This window comes from Pongo pygmaeus, chromosome 18 (genome assembly GCF_028885625.2).
Source record: "Pongo pygmaeus isolate AG05252 chromosome 18, NHGRI_mPonPyg2-v2.0_pri, whole genome shotgun sequence".
In the NCBI taxonomy this organism is placed as follows: Eukaryota; Metazoa; Chordata; class Mammalia; order Primates; family Hominidae; genus Pongo; species Pongo pygmaeus.
In genome coordinates, this window is record NC_072391.2 from 87300124 (window position 1) to 87318396 (window position 18273).

Below are 18273 nucleotides of genomic sequence, written 5' to 3' on the forward strand. Positions count from 1 at the left end.
GCTGTGATCATGTCCTCAGAGCTGTCTGACAGGTTGGCCGTTGCTTCCAGGTGGGCCAGCGGCTCCTGGAGAAGGAAGTGCTGGAGAAGGCAGACATGGAGCTGCTGGGCCCCCGGCCATTCGCGGAGGAGTCTACCTATGAGGAGTTTGTGGAGGGCATGGGCAGCCTGGAGGAGGACACATCCCTACCCGAGGGGCTGAAGGGTTGGAACCGGGGACAGGAGGAGGAAGATGTGGAGCAGCGTGTGCGGGGGGCTCTGCATAGCCTGGGGCCTTTGCAAAGCAGCTGCAGAAACTCACCCAAAACAAATTAAAACGTGACAACTGTGAATGGGCGTTTTAGATTAGGGTGCTCTGAGCCCACATGCAGGGAGTGGGAGTGGGAGTGGGCAGAGGGGGTACCCTGAGTCCCTGGGCCCTCCTGCTGGAGGACAGTCGGGTCCAGGGTTAGACGGGAGAGGCCCCAGGGCTCTGGCCCCTGCGGTGCTGAGGAAGGCACGACTGTAGCTTCAAGAGGGGCTTGCGTGGGGCACCTTGGAGACACCAGGCCTTCCTGGGACCTCCGTGGAGGAGTGTTGGTGTGGTCATAAAGTCACTCAGAGGAGCCTGGGCCCAGCACAGAAACCCTCACCGTTTGGTAGAATTCAGAAAAGGAGAACGTCAGCCGGGTATCAAGGGAAAGTCAGGTTTCTAAAGCAGCTGTTTGGATCGGTAGAAGCCGATCTGCTGATCTGTCTTTAAAAAGGAAAGTCCACACCACCCACAGGTGCATGGCTGAGGGAGGAGGTGGAGCTGTGGGGCCTCACACCTGGGTTCCCCATCAGGGGCGGCCCCCTTACCCCCGCCTGCGCCTTGGCTCCGTGGCAGCACTGCTGAGTGTGAGGGAATTGCGTTGCTTAAAAAACCTGGTCCCTGTCCTTGGCTGGAGGTGCTTTCACTGCAGGATGTGTCTGGATCATCAGTTCTGTTCCTGTGACCCCTTTTTGTTGGAGTCTTGGAGGGGGAAGCTCTGCAGGGCCCCAGCCGGCTCAGGGGTATTTGTGGAGAGGCCGTGGTCCTGAAGCCCCAGCACGAGGCTGCCTCTGGCCCAGGTACCTGTTCGTGAACCCTTTTCCTGGGGTTGGGTAGCTCCTAATTTTTATTAGGAAGGCCCCTTCTGGGCTCTGAGCTCCAGGCCCTTTGGCGCCTTGAACTGACGGAGGCTTTGCTTTTTCTTTTCTGGGGTGTGTGGGACTTGATGAGGATGCCCCGTGTGCTTTCTCCAGCACACGACCCGCCTCCAGGACTCGCTGGGGTCAGCAACAGCAGGGCGGTGTCAGCCTCAACCACTGCCTTGGGGTGGGTGGATGCGTGTCTAGGTCACCTGGGATGAGACCTGGGGAAGACGCCCATTTGCAGATGTCCTGGGTGAACAGCGGGAGGAGGAGGCCGTGCTTGCTGCCCCGGGCACTGTTTGTTCTCAGCCTCTCTCTCGACCTAGGCCAGATCAGACACTGGGGCTTTGTAGTATATTTTATAAATCGCTTGTTACGTTGGCCTCGGAGCCTCAAAAATATAATTTCCAACTGGTGGTGAACATATTCAGCTTTTGCTGTTTATAAAATGCCTATCATTGGACTCAAAAATTCTCCAGCACTCAACCTTCATCATGGCCTCCACCAGACCCAGAGAAGCTGAGCCCCTTGGGGTCCGGCTGGGGCCTGGTCTTAGGTCCCTCAGATGGAGGTGGGGGTGCTTCCTCAACCCCAGCAGGCCCTGTGACATGGCAGCATCTGGGGGCCTCCGGGGAGAGCCTGGGTGTCCCTCTCGTCACCTCCCAGCCGGCTGCACGTGCCTGGGGTCCTTCATGATGATCTGGGTGTGGGATCCTTGTGCCTCCCCCACCGGGCTGTTCCCTCCAGACCTGTCTTCTCGGCGCCTGCTTTCACCCTCGCCTTTTCAGGGCTGTCAGGCGCCTTCCCCCCAGCCTTCCCGCATGTATGCTTCACAAGCCGGTCCTTATGTAAATCTGGAGCCATCTCACCCCCTGAATCAGACACACCATTTTCCACGGTCTTTTCCCAGCTGTCCTGAGTGTGACCTGCAGTTTGCCTCATCAGCCTGTCGATGGTGGCTGAGCTGCACCTTTGCTGAGAAGCACCATCGGCTGAGCAGAGTGACGCCTGCAGGCACTGCTCTCTGTGCTGTAGCGGTCTGTGCACCCTGCAGGGACACGAGCCTTCAGCCCCTGTATTTCTCAGCCTGCCTGCCTCCCTTCCTCTGCCAGAAGGGAAGGTGGAATGGGGTGGAATGTGTGTACCTGCCTGTAGCCGTGCACCCTTCCCAGAAGATCCATCACTGACCGAGGCCGTTTCTGGGTCCATGGTCATAGGACACCTGGCTGAGAATTTTCATGTAGGGGAGGTCCAGGCTTCTCCCCTCAGAGCCCAGCACGGAAACACACAGAGACCCGTGGGCGTGGCAGAAGGCAGTTCAGCCCTGGTCAGGCTCCATGGCCACCTCATTTCATGAGTAATGACAGTGGGCAGGAGTTTTGGCCTCATCTGGTACCTCCCCAGGACCAGTGCCAGTGGCCTCTGGGACAGGAGTGTGTTGAGAGCGACTCCGTTGCTGGGGAGTGACCCCCTCCCCCGGCCCGGGCCACCTTTACGTGCACGTGGGGCGGGACTTTTACTTCCTTAATGATTCCTTCTGTTGTGTGACTTTGGGACTGGAAATCCAGGATACTCATCCCCCAAATGTGACCCAAGTGAGCACAGCAGAGCCCTCAGGCTGCTGCAGCTGGAGAATGGTCCGGGCACGGAGCCCAGGGCAGCTCAGCTCACGCCCCTCAGCAGGCACCTCTTTCACTCTGGCATTGGAAAGAAGAGACTGCGGCCAGGCCTTCGAATGCGCAGTGATGCTTTAATCCCACTGTTTGCAAACGAGCTCTGTGGAAGCTCAGCAGGAAGGATGGAAGATGGGGAGGAAGACCCTGGCGGGTGGAGGTGTGGCCAGGGACACAAGGCTGCCTTTATGGGACTGAAAGAAAGCTGCTGGGCTCTGTGTGACTGGAAACCAGGGAAGGAGACCTGGCTGAGGCAGGAACTGGGTTTGCCAGCAGTGCTGAGGGGCAGCGGGTGGCTCAGAAGTGGGAGCAGGTGCCGCCTCTAAAGTCCCGTACACAGAAGGAGCTCAGGGCATGCCTGGGGCATCTCCAAAGCTCTGCTGACAGTGAAGGCCAGGAGCCTGTTTTCCTTCCCCAGAAATGTGCTCATGGGAAATGGGGCAGGGGGCAGGTTGGCTTGGGGATGGAAAGTAAGCTTACACTTTGATATTAAACTCATTCTTTGACTTGCTGTCAGGCAAGAAGCCCATTCTGTGAGCTTCAGCATATAAGCATTGGGAGGGTGTGAGCTGGGGCCCCCAGACACCCCCAGAGCAGAGGGAGCAGGGCCTGTCAGCCTCCTCTGCTACTCCCGGACAGAGACCCACGGGGTCCCATGGGCCCCAAACCTGCCCAGCAAGTTTAAGGGCCGTGGGCAGGCCATGGAGCTGGGCAGTGGGATGTGAGCAGGAACAAGGATGTGGCCTCGTAGTGGGTACAGGACAGGGAGAGGTGAACCCCACCCCGAGAGCATTCCGGGAGGTGTCACTAAGTCTCTGAGGCAGTCTGGTGATATTTGGTGTTCTGAGCTAAGGAGGGAATGGACTTGTCTGTCACGCAGGGGCCAAGAGAAGCAGGTGCAGGTCTTAGAGCTGAGCCTGGGGGAGGGGACCCTAGTGAGCCTCCGTGGAGTAAAAGGGGCAGGATGGAAATCAAGGTGGGAATTTTGGGGCCGCTTCTCCATGTGCTTTGCTGGACAGCACACTGTCCCATTAGCCACTACCAAACCCGCCTCTGGCTTCTGAGCTTGGTAACACAGGAAAACGCGGAGGTTGGAGCACCCCCAGGAGTTCCTGGAGTGTGTCACAGGCCTGGGTCCCCTTCACCCCAAGGCCGCCATGGGCCACTCCACTCCTCACCACGTTCCCGGCAGTGACTCCGTGACGCTGCCTTCCTGACTTGGCCCAGGAACAAGCTGGACGTAAGGCCACTGGGCTGTGCTTGTGCTGGGGCTCCCAAAGGCATCCAGGGACCCTATGTGTCCCCCAGGAAAGCCGGCTGGTCTCCAAGTGAGGCGAAGACCCGTGCCCAGCAGACAAGACAGGTCTCGGGGCTGGCAGAGAGCCGCCCCCAGGGTGTGTGTCAGGAGGTGACGGCTGGAGCCTCGTGGGCGGGCGAAGTGTGTCTGCTGGGTCAGGACTGCCCAGATCTGCCATCGTGGTGTTCTGACCCCATCCCTGCAGGAGCTGGGGCCAGTGGAGATGGCCTAGTCCTCCTGGGGTGTCTCCACAGTGAGAAACGTGTCCAGGACTGTGGCCTGCCGCTCGGGGTCGCCTAGGGGCTGCTTCTCGCGGCTCTGCTCAGCCCTTGTCCTCGTCCAGGAAGGGGAGCGCAGGCAGCCGGCCCGGGGCAGCGGGTGCAGACCTAGGGGGATGCGGGAAAGGTAACTCAGTGTGGCCGAGAGGCCTGGGTGGATGCTGCGGAGCTCCAGGTCCCGCCAGCCTCCTGTGCCACTCCTGCCAATGCTCTGCACCAGCCCCCTCCGCCAGGCATGCACACATCTACCTCTAACAGGAGGCTCCCACCACACACTGGCCGCACCAGAGAGGTGGACGTTGTGGTCTGGGTGGGGCCTGGGCAGGGTCTTTTCTGGTGCTCCCCGGAGTAACTGTACAGTCTAGGCTGAGCCTCTCCTGCTTCGTCATTAAGTGACCCTGGTGGGACCTCCCTAAACTGTTCCCCCCCGCAGGTGTCCCAGCTCAGCCAACCACCCCCCGTGAGCCCTGCAGGCCTCTTGGAGCCTCTGCCCCATCATGGACCTGGGGATTCGGGTGGGCTGGAGTCTGAGCCCCTCATGCCTGGGCTCATGGGCTGGGTGGGAAGGGTTGCCGCCAACATGGAGCTGGTGGGAACTGGCCAGGGTCAGGCAATGGCCTTGTCCTGGAGGTGAGCTGGGGGCTGACTCACCAGGCCCCATTCCCTCCCAGACACCTGGGGCTGCAGCAGCCTGGGACACACAGGCCGACACCCCTTCCTGACACCTCCAGGAACCATGGGAGCAGCTGGCCGCTGGCAGGATTCACAGTGGGGCTGGTCGTTTTAATGAGGTCCTGAGTGGCCTGGGGGGTCGGGAAGCAGAGGCTGGGCCAAACTGTCCCGTGCGGGGAAGACTCGGCCCGGATGCTCTCACAGTTACTGAAGTTCACACAGGTCACGTCAGTGTCCTTCACTGGTCACTGTCAGAGACTGAGGACACGTGAGGACGTGAGTCCTGTGCTCTCGTCACGGCTTAGAAAGGAGACATGACAATGGCCATGCTGGGGGCCCTGCTCGCATGCAGTGTGAGGACACGAGCTGCCTTCAGGCCAATGGCAACGCTTCCGTGGGAATCAGGAAGTTAAGTGAGCTGAGGAGGGGCCCGGGCTGGTGATCACTCCCACCTTTCGTTCTTGGCCCAATTTATGATGAAAATTCACATTCATTAAATTCTGCTTTTGAGGGGACAGTGGCTTTAGCCGTCTGTTGCTCACTTGAAAAGTAAAGTTTTAAGCAGCTGTCATGGGGAAATTGCTTCAAGTTGGGCAAATAGCATCGTGGTGAAATGAAGTGGTGACGGATTCTTGCTAAAACACACGTGAGCCACCCCAGGACTTCCCAAGGGGCCTCAGCCCACCACGCACACCTCCCAGGACTTCCCAAGGGGCCTCAGCCCACCACGCACATCTATCTCCCAGCCCTGATGCTGGCCTCACCCGCTGGGGACTCAGTGTTGAGGTTCTCGTCGTCCGAGTCAGCAAAGACCTCGGCCAGCTCCTGGTCGGACATGTCGGTCAGCTCAGTGAGGTCCAGGAGGTCAAAGTGGACCTCCAGAGAGGAGACACTGCTCAGAGGCTCTGAGGGCAGAGGGGGTACCGTCAGCCCTCAGGCCCTCCCACAAGGCTGCTCAGAGCCCTGGGGGTCTAGGAGAGTGTGCGCTGTGTCCTCCCACAAGGCTGTGGGTGAACCACAGCTTCCCGCAAAGCCCACACCAGCAGGATCTGACGAGTGTTGCGTATACTCATGACTAGAAGGCTTTCTCACTTGACAGATGGTGCAGCTGAGGCCCAGAGAACCAGAGCTATAAGAACCTAGCACATAGTGCTGGACCCAGACCCCCCAGGGAGTGTTTGGACAGGAGGTGGACCCTGCTGCCTTGTCTCCTGGGGGAGCTCACGGGGTCCCCATAGAGTGCGCTGGGCAGGGAGTAGTACTTACGCCTCCTCTCCGTGACCTGCAGGAGCCCTGGTGCTGGTACTGGGATGCCCCCCACCTCCTCCACAGGCGTGTGGCCATTGTCCCCTGTCCCCTGGGCTGGGACGCCCAGCGCAGCCTGCGGCACCTCAGCCTCCTTAACGATCTCTGCATCCAAAGACACAGGGTGTCACCTTGAGATCCACAGGGCTCCCACATCCCCCCAGGACGCGGGGCTGGGTGTGAGGACTTGACACATCCAGTCCTTTGAAACTCTGGGCAGTGACCAGCAGGTGATGGGATGGCTGGGCTTGTGGCCTCATGCCTGGACCCCAGACAAGGGGTTGGGGGGCTTCAAGGAGGCTGCCCCTTCCCCTTGGGCCCTGGCCTCCCCTAGTGAACAAGGAATCTGAGATCCAGATCACCCTTGGTACTCAAGCACCCATGAAAGCAGACCATGCAGGCGTGGAAGTTCCCCCAGGGCCCGCGTGGCTGCATCCCAGTGCCGTCCTGGCCTCTGATTTCTAGCTCTGCCCAGGGTCCCCTGAAGGATCGCCCGTGGATTTCCATGTCCAGCCTCTTGGTCCCCTTCAAACCAGAACAGCCCCTCTCCACTGTGGACTGACTTTTCCTTTTAAAAACTGATGTCGTATTTGAGTTCAGAATAACACATTCTCATTAAATGAAAGTTACAAACCAGGAGGAATAGGCAGTCCTGCCATTCTGTGATCCCTTAGCCACTAACTGCCTCACAGTTGAGCAAATTTCTTCCAGGTTTCTCCCATGTTTATTTTTTTACTTTCTTTAGATGGAGTCTCGCTGTGTCACCCAGGCTGGAGTGCAGTGGCGCGATCTCGGCTCACCGCAACCTCCGCCTCTCGGTTTCAAGCAATTCTCCTGCCTCAGCCTCCCGAGTAGCTGGGATTGCAGGCACCCGCCACCACGCCTGGCTGCTAATTTTTGTTTGTTTGTTTTTGAGACAGAGTCTCGCTCTGTCACCCAGGCTGGAGTGCAGTGGTGCAATCTCGGCTCACTGCAACCTCTGCCCCTTGGGTTTGAGCGATTCTCCTGCCTCATCCCCATGAGTAGATGGGATTACAGGCACGTACCACCACGCCCGGCTAATTTTTGTATTTTTAGTAGAGATGGGGTTTCACCATGTTGGCCAGGCTGAACTCCTGACCTCAGGTGATCCGCCTGCCTCGGCCTCCCAAAGCGCTAGGATTACAAGGTGTGAGCCACCGAGCCTGGCCTCATTTTTTTTCACAAACGTAGCTGTACCTTTTTTTTTTTTGAGACAGAGTCTCGCTCTGTCACCAGGCTGGAGTGCAGTGGCGCGATCTCGGCTCACTGCAGTCTCCACCTCACGGGTTCAAGCGATTCTCCTGCCTCAGCCTTCTTAAGCTGGGACTACAGGTCCCCGCCACCATACCCAGCTAATTTTTTTTTTTTTTGGAATTTTTACTCGTGATCCACCCGCCTTGGTCTCCCAAAGTGCTGGGATTACAGGCATGAGCCACTGTGCCTGGCCCAGCTGTTTCTTTTTTATACTTAACTATTGTTTTGTCAGACGAGAGCAGGAGGCCCCTTGGCTGCTGACCCAAAGCCAGGGACATTGGCGACTCTTATGTCCATCCCTCCACAGATCCCCTCAGCCCCTCCTCAGCTGCTCACCCTCTCATCCAGGGCCACGTCATCCTAGCGGCCACCTCACTTGCCTCAGGCAGTGAGTCCTGTTAGCCAGAGTCAGGCCTGTCCCTGGGTGCGTGCTCCCCTTTGGCCCTAGGCCCTGCAGGTCTGTCTCTTAGGGAAGAGACAAAGCACTCGCTTTCTTCCCCGCACCCACTGCCCCTGCGGGAACCCGTTTCCAGATGGCCCTCCTTCCCTCAGCTGCTTCCTGGACCCTGCGTGGTAGGGGCCTCCTGGGGACACCAGCACCTCCCACCTGAGTGGGTGCCCAGTGCACGGTTGTTAGATGGACAGGTGCCTTCCTGCTGCTGCCGGCAGCACCCTGAGGACCCTATGGGGTATTTTTGGCAGCCCCCAGTGGTGAGCACTGATCGTAGCTGGGTGTGCTTGAAGCCGAGGGGAGCAGCTGCTGCCATGAGGCTCTTGCTGAGGGGGCTGCAGCTAGGATTCACGGTGCCAACAGCTGCCTGTGAGGGGTGGGTCTGTCCTTCCCCATGGCACTGGCTGGCAGCCTAGATACTGCCAGGTGGGCCTGGTGGGTCTGCAGCGTCCGTCCCAGCGCACCCCCACCCCTCCCCAGCAGAGCCAAAGGAGCTAAGGCCCGCAGGTGCCCGGCCTCCTGAGTGAGGGGCACCGGTGCAGGGCTGGGAGGTCCCCATTGGCTTAAGAGCTGGGCAGTGTGGTTGTGGGCAGGTGGCCTGGCAGCGAGCCGAAGTGTTAGGCTCTGCCTGGGGGCAGCCCTGTGGCCTGACAGTGTCCCCTCGCCCCATCGGCCGTGTGATCATTCTGTGTGGCCCACCTGCCTCCTGTCTGAGAAGCCGAGTGCTGTGTCATCGCATGGCCCATTTCAGGCCTGGGGGTTGGGCGGGCTGGACGGGGCTCGTGGAATCTGGTTTCCACCTTTCCACTGGCATCTGGAATGAGGTTTCTGAGCATCCTAAAGGGTCAAGTTACTGGTGTCCTGGCCCACCCCCAAGCCCAGCAGGGATACCTGCCTGCCCAGAGGGCACAGGGGACAAGGGGTGAGATGTGGACTCTGTTCTAAGGCTGTGAGCAGGGGGACCTCCCGGACATCAGCAGGAAGAAGCCTGCTTGACCATTGTCCATCGTGCTGAGGGGGCGCCCAGGGGAGGGGACTCCCCCAGGAGACCCAGCCTGGCCCTTGGGCCCTTCCTCAAGGAGAGACAGTGTAGCCCGAAGCCCCAGGCTCCCGCCCACAGTATGTTCATGTCCCGCTGGACTGTGCTGTGGTCACAATTCCAAAATGCTTCCACACAGCTCAGAGTGGTGGCCGTGGCTGCAGAGGGCGTAGCTCTGTCCCAGCCTCGAGTCTCAGGAGGGGCCTCAGACCTGCCAGGTCCAGGACAGAGCAGGCGCTGTCTCTCTGGCATGGCTGACCCAGAGCCCTGAGAGCAGGGACGAGTGGGGAACCAAGGTGCAGGGATGTTAAGTCACCGGCCAGGAGGCCCTGCTCTCAGGATCCCCAGCTGAGGAAGGCTACAGGGGCTCTTACCTCCACAGGTTTACAGGCCAGGCATGAACTCCATGGGCACCCTCACCCCAGAGCAGCACTCTGGGGTGTAGCCGTCAGCTCCACCTCTGTCCCTCCCTGCCTCTCCTTCTGTCCTGAGGGGCAGCCCCTCCCCTCCTTTCTTTCTTTCTTTTTTTTTTTTGAGATGGAGTTTCGCTCTTGTTGTCCAGGCTGGAGTGCAATGGTGCGATCTTGACTCGTCGAAACCTCCACCTCCTGGGTTTAAGCGATTCTTCTGCCTCAGCCTTCCGAGTAGCTGGGATTACAGGCATGAGCCACCATGCCCGGCTAATTCTCTATTTTTAGTAGAGATGGGGTTTCTCCATGTTGGTCAGGCTGGTCTCAAACTCCTGACCTCAGGTGATCCATCTGCCTTTGCCTCCCAAAGTGCTGGCATTACAGCATTACAGGCATGAGCCACCGCACCTGGCCTCTCTCTCTCTCTTTTTTGTAAAAGACAAGGTCTCACTGTTGCCCAGGCTGGAGTGCAGTGGTAAAACCATAGCTCACTGCAGCCTCAACCTCTTGGGCTCAAGTGATCCTCCCACCTCAGCCTCCTGAGTAGCTGGGACCACCACTCCTGGCTAATTAAAATTGTTTTGGTAGAGACAGGGTTTTGCCATGTTGCCCAGGCTGGTCTCGAACTCCTGGGTTCAAGCAATCATCCACCCTAACCTCCCACCCCCTCCTCTCTGGCAGCCCCCTGATATCAAAGAAACCTGGGGCAAGAGCAGTTCTGCAGAGAATCTCTGGGAATAGCACCCTCAGAGGCAGGTGGGGCAGGTGGTTCTGTGTTAATAATGACAGCTGGGTGTGGTGGTGCACACCTGTGTGGCAGCTACTCGGGAAGCTGAGGCAGGAGGGCCGCCTGAAACCCAGGAGGTCAAGAATGCAGTGAGCTGTGATCGTGCCATCCAGCTTGAGCAACAGAGCAAAACCCTGCCTTAAAAAAAAAAAAAAAAAAAAAAGACAGTGGCTTATGGTTTTCTAATACAGTCCCAGCATTCTGTGTTTATTGACTAACTCCATTCTCACCTCACCCTAACTCCCAGCTATGTGGGGAAGACTCTGAGCTTTGTACTTGAGAGGAGGAAGCTGAGGCACAGAGTAGCTCGGCGTCTGTCCCCAGCATGCAGCACAGGGCTGGCCACAGACGCAGCTGGAGCTCTCAGCCATCACCTGTCAGCCTGTTCCTGATCCTGGCATGGAGATGGGAACCAGGGATCCTGGTTCAAGGCCCAGCAGAGGGAGCAGGAAGTCCCCACTTGCTGGTTTAGGTTCCCTGGGTCCTGACCTGGGTGGACGTGCATCTCTGAAGGAAGGTGTGACAGAGGTGGAGTCTCCCCTTGTAGCCCCTCTCTCACTGAGCGGGGCCCCTCATCTAGACGAAGGCTCTGATTCATTCATTCACCCAACCAAGACTTCTGAATTGCCCTCTGTTCTGGGGACATGGCATAAACAGATGATTCCTGCCCTTCTGAGGGGCGGTCAGTGCCAGTGAGCAGTGCGGGGCTGTGCTCCTATTTTAGGAAGGATCTGGGGAGGGCGCTCTACCAAACTCGGAGGAGGAGCCTGGAGGTGGGAGGGAGCTGTGTGATATGGGGTGGCGGGTGGGGACATGCATAAAGGCCTGAGCAGAGTGCATCTGAGGACAGCTGGGGGCTGTGAGGCAGGGCAGGGGTGGTGTGTGCAGGTTTCTACACTGAGTGAGCTGAGAGAAGCTGCTGAAGGGTTTCAAACTGAGTGGGACAGCATCTACCTGAATTTTTTTTTTTTTTTGAGATGGAGTCTCGCTCTGTCGCCAGGCTGGAGGGCAATGGCATGATCTCTGCTCACTGCAAACTCCGCCTCCCGGGTTCAAGCGATCCTCTTGCCTCAGCCTCCCAAGTAGCTGGGATTACAGGCGTGTGCCACCACTCCTGGCTAATTTTTGTATCTTTAGTAGAGACGGGGTTTCACCCTGTTGGCCAGGCTGGTCTTGAACTCCTGACCTCATGATCTGCCCACCTTGGCCTCCCAAAGTGCTGGGATTACAGGTGTGAGCCACCGTGCCCGGCCAATACCTGCATTTTTACGATGAGGCCAGCAAGGGCACAGTCCAGCAGGAGGTAAGTCTGCGGGCACCCTCTGCTTGTGCTGAGACGGGGGCCCCAAGCAGGACCTCAGCCAAACAGCAATCCCCTTCCCCATCTTGCACTGGAAAGGGGGTATGGGAATGCCAGCAGTCCTCATTATAGATCCTGGGGTCCCAAGGGGCCACAGACAGCTTCTGGGACAAAGCTCTAGCCCTGTGGAGCTGCACAGCAGCCCTGTGTGGAATGAATATCATAGTTGACTCTTAAGAAGTATCTTTTCGGCCGGGCGTGGTGGCTCACGCCTGTAATCCCAGCACTTTGAGAGGCCAAGGCGGGCGGATCAGTTGAGGCCAGGAGTTCGAGACCAGTCTGGGCCAACATGGCGAAACCCCATCTCTACTAAAAATACAAAAATTAGCCGGTGTGGTGGTGCGTGCCTGTAGTCCCAGCTACTCAGGAGGCTGAGGCAGGAGACTCGCTTGAACCCGGGAGGCAGAGTTTGCAGTGAGCAGAGATCATGCCACTGCACTCCAGCCTGGGCGACAGAACGAGACTCTGTCTCAAAAAAAAAAGCATCTTTTCATATTTCCACATTCCTGAGACAGCAACACATCTGTAGCTGATGGTGTCAGTGTTGATGAAATCCAGTCCTGTAAGCATTTGAAGCCACCAGGTGTCTAGTCTGATCCTTTCCCATCTCCCTTTGGCAGTGGCCTGGTCTTTATTCTGTAAACTCTGGTGCCTTGGCCTGTGTTGAGGCTTTGGGGAAGGAAAATTTGGAAGATGCAGCTTTTGCCATCAGGACACTAATTTTTTGGCCAGAAGAATGTGATACCAGGGACACGCAAGACCTGAGCCCCCAGGAGGGGCAAGATTGATCTTGACATGAAGAGCGTGCAGTTGCTATAAGGCACGCTCATGGGTCCTCAAATGATTGAGCCTACTGTGTAATACATGCAGCATACAAATATGTGTTCCTTGACCATATCAGTAAAGTTCTGGTCAACAGTAGGCTATTAGCAGTTAGGTTTTTGGGGAGTCAAAAGTTCTATGTGGATTTCTGACTTTGAGGGAGGTGGGCGCCCCTAACCCTTACGTTGTTCAAGAGTCAGCTGTACATGCATGTTCATAGCGTGATTCACAGTAGCCAAAAGTGGAAACAATCTAATGTCTCTCAGTGGATCAATGGATAAACAAAATGTGGTCTGTGCCTACCATGGAGTGACATTGAACCCAAGAAGGACGGCGGCACTGACACAGGATACCACGTGGATGAGCCTGATCACCTCATTCGAGTGAAGGAAGCCAGGCCCCAAAGGACAAATACTGCGTGACGTCGTTCCTGCGAAATGTCTGGAATAGGCAAGTGCATAGAAATTCCATCAGTGATTGTCAGAGGCTGGGGGGTGGGCAGTGGAGAAGGTGAGAATGGGTATGGGTTTTTTTCTGGGGGGGGGTAATGAAGATATTATAAAATTAGATAGTGGTGGTGACGGCACAATTTTGCGAATATACTAAAACAGTGAGTTGTACACTTTAAAAGGGTGAACTGTATATGTGAATAATATCTCAATTTAAAAACAATCCTCAATGGAAACAAAGGTTGATCTTGGCTGGAGTTGATAGGCAAAGCCGGGAGGAAATGACAGATACTCACATACACTGTGAGTCGGCCACACAGCAGACCCCCAGGCACAGCCCCAGAGCAGGCTGGGACTGGGTAGAGCGAGAAGCATCAGTTCTAAGCAGCTTGTATCTAGTTCATGGCTGCATTCCTGGGACCTAGCACACAGTAGGTGCGCAGTAAACAAATGAGGGTGAATCAAGGGGCCCACTAGCCTATGGTTAGTGAGGAGCTGTGCTAGGAATCACCCAGGCCTGTCTGACACCCTCTCAACAAGCTTGTGGGAAGAAGAAAATTTCTCATGGGCGAGACCTGCTGCTTTTCCCAGGGTGGGAACCCAGAGGCTCAATGCCAGGCAGGCATGGGGGCAGGTGCTGGCAGCCCCCAAGGTCACCAGGGCCAGGGCAGAGGCAAGCAGGTGTTTCTGATGCCCCAGGAAGGACCCCAGAGTGTGGGGTCACAGCAATGTTCTGGTCCTTAGCCCAGCACAGCCCCTATCAAGGGGGACCCAACCCCCCTGCAGGGGCTGCTGGTGCCCTGGTTGATGAGGGCACTGAAGCAGCACCTCAGTGAGGGAGCCAGGAGTTGGGGTGCCTCAGCCTGGCCCCCCAGGCTTCCCTGAGGGCTGATTGCTGATGCCCTGTGCTCTGCTGCTGACCTATTTTCCAGCACATTCTCGACTGGGAAACTTGGCCCAAATCCTGTTCCCTGTTGTGTGCCCAGGGCCCTGCCCAGAGCATCGAGGAGGCACTTGGCACACACCACTGTATGGACGGATGAGCTAACGAAGTGAATGAATGAATATCATAAACTAAATGGCTGGAAGGAGAGATGGTCGCAGAGGCAGGGGCCACCTACCCCCCATGCCCCAGCACCTTCCTCTCTGGATTTGGACCCCCAAAGTATTTCAGGGATGCTGGAGTGGCCCTGTCTAGACTCTCAGCCTCCTGAGGATCCCTCTCTTTCTCCCTGTGAACCCTCGGGCAGACTGAGTTGGGGTGGGTTACAGCCCTGACTTCCAGGTGGGGCCCTCAGAGAGGGCACACATCACATTCCTGTGCACACGTGCACCTCTGTGTTCTGTACATTTCATATTAAGAAATCATTAATTCCTTTAGGTGCAAAAATAGTGTTTTAATAATGCTTTATAAAAATCATATTTTGCCGGGCATGGTGGCTCATGCCTGTAATCCCAGCACTTTGGGAGGCCGAGGCGAGCAGGTCACGAGGTCAGGAGATCGAGACCATCCTGGCTAACACGGTGAAACCCCGTCTTTACTAAAAGTACAAAAAATTAGCCGGGTGTGGTGGCGGGCTCCTGTAGTCCCAGCTACTGGGGAGGCTGAGGCAGGAGAATGGTGTGAACCCAGGAGGTGGAGCTTGCAGGGAGCCGAGATCATGCCACTGCACTCCAGCCTGGGCAACGAAGCGAGACTCCGTCTCAAAAAAAGAAAATCATATTTTACAGATATTTCTGAATTATTTATCAGTGAAATAATATGTCTAGATTTGGTTCAAACCACTAATGAAGGGAGGTTGGTGGTAGTCTGGAGAGGATGCTGTGGGCCTGGGGGCTGGGAATCACACATGGGCCTTTGTCCCACTGTTCTGTCTACTTTTGTAAGGTTTTCAAAAGTAAGTGATAAGTAATGACAGTTATAGTCACCAACGTGTGATCTCATGAGGTTCCACAAAGTAGGCATCACTGGCCACTTTGCAGAGAAGGAAACAGGCGTTGGTGTCAAGAGCGTGAGCCCTCAGAGGACAGGGCCCTATTTACCCACTAACTCCCCCCCCCAAGGCAGGGTACTGCGCAGAGCCGCGACCTGTAGGTAAATATCTGTGCACTGATTGAGTCAGGTGTCTGAAGCCCCCAGCCAGTGAGTGATGGGCTCAGAAACTGAACCTGCTTTCTCTGCCTTTTAAGCTGCTGGGAAGTCCTCCTTTTTTCCCAAAGGAGGAGGGAAAAGAGATTAACCTCCACTCCCAAATGCCTTGGGCTCCCACAGTCCTGCAGGGGAAGCAGAGCTGTCTCCATTGACAGACATGGAAATTGAGGCTCACAGGGGCCTGACTGCCCACAGGACCCCCAAGCCCTCACTCCCAGCCTCCAGGCTTCCTATGTCCACAAAGCTGCTACTGGGAATACCCAGGGGCCTGGGACTATCAGTTTTAAGAAAGAGCTCTGGTCTCTCCCACAAATGACAAATCAAAACCCAAACCCACCAGCCCTGGGGCGTTCGTCCCTACACCTTGGATACACAGGGTGGGTGGACCTGCTCCTCCCGGGGACAGCGCTTCGGGCTCCAGAGGATGCCACTTTGTGTGGCTGGGGGACTGAGAGGTTCCCATGTAGTTACAGAGTGGCAGGCTGGCCTGCCTGTGCCCTCAGGCAACTGCTGGCTCCCTGGAATGGGAGCTCTAGGAAACCAGGAGGTGGTGGGCTTGGCTGGGCAGGTGGAGGAGTCTGCAGTTTGCATCCAAGTTCCTACCTAGGCAAATAGAACCCCAAAAGCCCTTTTGGAAAAGGCTCGGATTGGGAAGGGGGGAGGTTCTGAGAGCTTTCTTCCCGTTACCGACTCCAAGGTCCTGCAGTAGGGCCTCCACCATCAGGGCAGGGAGCGCTCCACGCGCACCTACCCTTCCCGATGAGCGTGCGCCTGGGCCGCTCCCGGACCAGCCACCCTTGCAGCTCTGGAGCCCCCGGCAGGCCGCGCCCGTGCATGCCCCACACCCCCACCAAGACCCATCTCAGCCCCTCGCCCCTGGCAGGATCCCTGCCCGCGGTCTACGGCCCTCGCCCCCCGGGACTCGCGGCTGGGCGAACAAAGCGGATGCGGTTGCAAGTGGCCAGCGTCGCCCCCACGCCCCACCGACAGGGACCCCAAACTCCAGCCCCAGAACGCCCCTCCCCCGCTCCCCGGGTCACCGGCTGGCTTGGCTGGGAGGGGGCTCAGGACGAAACTCCGGGCCACCCACCAAGGAGCGTGCCGGGCACGGCTTCCCGGGCCGGCAGCGCAGAGAACAAGGGGGCGGAGACTCCGTCTGTGTGCCCCCAGCCCCGCGCCGGTACCGCGCCCGGGAGATGCCCGTGGCCCGCCGGACGCCCCCGAGCTGCCAAAGGGGTCTTCGCGACTCCCGGGAGCGGCGAAGGGTGAGCCCTGGGGGGAGGTGCTGCGGCTTGCTGCGGGGAGGCGCTGCTCGGGGGTCTCGGGGGCTGGGGCTGAACTCACCTCCGGTGCCGGCGCTCTCCGGGGGCTCCATGCGGCCGGTGGGGTCTGGGAGGGGCACGGGCGACGGCGGCGTCGCCTGGCCCGGGCGCCCCAACAGCTGCGGCAGCGACTCGGCCCCGGTTCCGGGCGCAGCGCATCGGGGCAGCAACCGGGGGGCCGCGGCGGCAGGGAGGAGCCCGCGGGGCGGGGCGCGCAGCTGCTCCCGGGCCCCGGCCCCCTCCCGGCGCCCCCCCAGCCGCAGGACAGGTGCGGCCCCGCCCCGGCCCGCGCGCGCCCCCTGCTGGCCCCTGGCCCAGCGGACCCCTCCCCCGCCGACCCTTCCCTCGCGGGCCGCTCCCCGCCGCGGACACCACCGCGACCCGGCTGCGACCTCCCGACCCCGGCCGGGCGTCCGGGGCTCCTGCGCACTCACTCGGCAGCCGCGCCCGCTTGCGTCCTCTTGTTCTCTTCCAGGTACTTGCGTGTGGGGCGCCGACTGTGTGCGGGCGCCCCTCGGGGCTGGCGAGGGGCACAGGAGGGGCCTGACTCGGGCCGGGTAACGACAGAATCATAGAGCGCCCTGGATGGTGTGAATTATCGCGGGGGGTGGGTGGGGGCGAGGGCGTGTACTTGGGAGGCTGGAAGGGGCGGGGTGGGGGATGGGAGGTAAGGAGAGGGCGGCGGGGCCCGGGCTGCAGAGAGCGCCAAGGCAGCTTCGATGAAACTGACCCGCATGTACCTCTCGCCCAGATTCAGCGATTACCAACTCATGGCCTGGGCCGCTGCTTCTCTGTCCTCATTCACTTCCCTCCACTGCTGGGTCATTTTGAAGCAAATTATATACACGTTAGATGATTGCATTTGTAAATACTTCAATATGTGCCTCTCAAAGAAAGTCCATTTGCTGGAGCATTGACTCATGCCTGTAATCCCAGCACTTTGGGAGGCTGAGGTGGGAGGACAGCTTGAGCCCAGGAGTTTGAGACCAGCCTGGGGAACAAAGCAAGACACCATCTCTTCAAAAAATAAAAATAAGAACATAAGCCAGGTGCAGTGGCTTGGAGGCTGAGGTGGGAGGATCGCTTGAGCCTAGGAGTCCAAGCTTGCAGTGAGCTATGATTGTATGTCTCAAAAAAAAAAAAAAAAAAAGAAAAGAAAAAGTCTAGTCTTCATAAACACTCTTGTTAACCCAACATCCAGGCCTTCACTGAGTTGATGCAGTGGCCTGAGGCGGTTTACCTGGTGGATAGTGGGTGGCAGGAAGTATCAGACATCAGACAGAGGGCAGTTGGTTTGTTTGTATTAACATTTGCTCTGGGATTTTGCAGGAAACTCAGATGCCATTTATCTGGGTTTCTGAGCTGCACAGCTTGACACTGAATGAAAGTATCTTAAGCCATATATGTGAAGAAAAGGCTCTTTTCCAAAAATCTGAACTCGAATTCAATATGAAAAGAACAGGTCGCAGTGGGCCCTGTTGGGAGCCCAGGGAACCGCAATTCAGGGCTCCCTGAATGATTCATCTCTGCAGCCCACACCGACAGACCAGGCTTGCTCTTAGCTGCAGTCCACACCGACAGACCAAGCTTGCTCTTAGTTTGTGAAAAATTAGTACCCTGTCTAGGCTATCCTGAGCTCACCCTCCTATTCTTGCCCTTTTTGCTGAAAGGAATTATTGTTAATACAGCTATTTAATTCAGGACGCTCATCCAGACTTCTGAAGCAAAAAGCCAATCAGCATGAAGCTGCTAGCATATTGGTTTTGTGAAGTAAGTGTTAAATTATAATAATTACCCCCACTGTGCTCTCCAGTGTCACTGTCTGAC

At 57.5% G+C, this 18273-nt stretch overlaps 3 protein-coding genes across 7 annotated transcripts in view; 2 read left to right on the forward strand and 1 right to left on the reverse strand.

Moving 5' to 3' along the window:
* Nucleotides 1-3343, forward strand: part of LOC129016271 (AFG3-like protein 1) — a 37246-nt gene extending 33903 nt beyond the window's left edge. Inside the window, 1 exon segment of the mRNA XM_063654623.1 lies at nt 51-3343. Within this exon segment, the coding sequence (XP_063510693.1) occupies nt 51-314 (264 nt within the window). The 3' untranslated portion in view covers nt 315-3343.
* DBNDD1 (dysbindin domain containing 1) lies at nt 2885-17034 on the reverse strand. Of its 3 annotated transcripts, XR_010124339.1 has the most exons (5): nt 16881-17034; nt 6341-6484; nt 5839-5979; nt 5054-5332; nt 4409-4510 (listed from the first exon to the last, which is right to left on the reverse strand). XR_010124339.1 is itself a non-coding variant. In XM_054455524.2 (4 exons), exons 1-4 carry the CDS (start codon nt 16497-16499, stop codon nt 4353-4355), a joined length of 474 nt encoding a protein of 157 aa, XP_054311499.1. In that variant the 5' UTR covers nt 16500-16704; the 3' UTR covers nt 2885-4352. The 3 variants fall into 3 exon arrangements, 2 of the variants coding, with proteins under 2 accessions (XP_054311499.1, XP_054311500.1); XM_054455524.2 differs by lacking the exons at nt 5054-5332; nt 16881-17034 and adding an exon at nt 16469-16704 and having other exon boundaries at nt 2885-4510; XM_054455525.2 differs by lacking the exons at nt 5054-5332; nt 16881-17034 and adding an exon at nt 12827-12948 and having other exon boundaries at nt 2885-4510.
* GAS8 (growth arrest specific 8) overlaps nt 16371-18273 on the forward strand; it is a 29000-nt gene continuing 27097 nt past the window's right edge. For 2 of the 3 annotated variants that reach the window (XM_054455505.2, XM_063654624.1), the window contains exon 1: nt 16371-16389. The gene's annotated coding sequence lies outside the window, so the exon portion shown is untranslated. Of the gene's footprint in view, nt 16390-16779; nt 16922-18273 lie in introns of those variants that run through there. The other variant, XM_054455515.2, reaches the window with a different exon arrangement.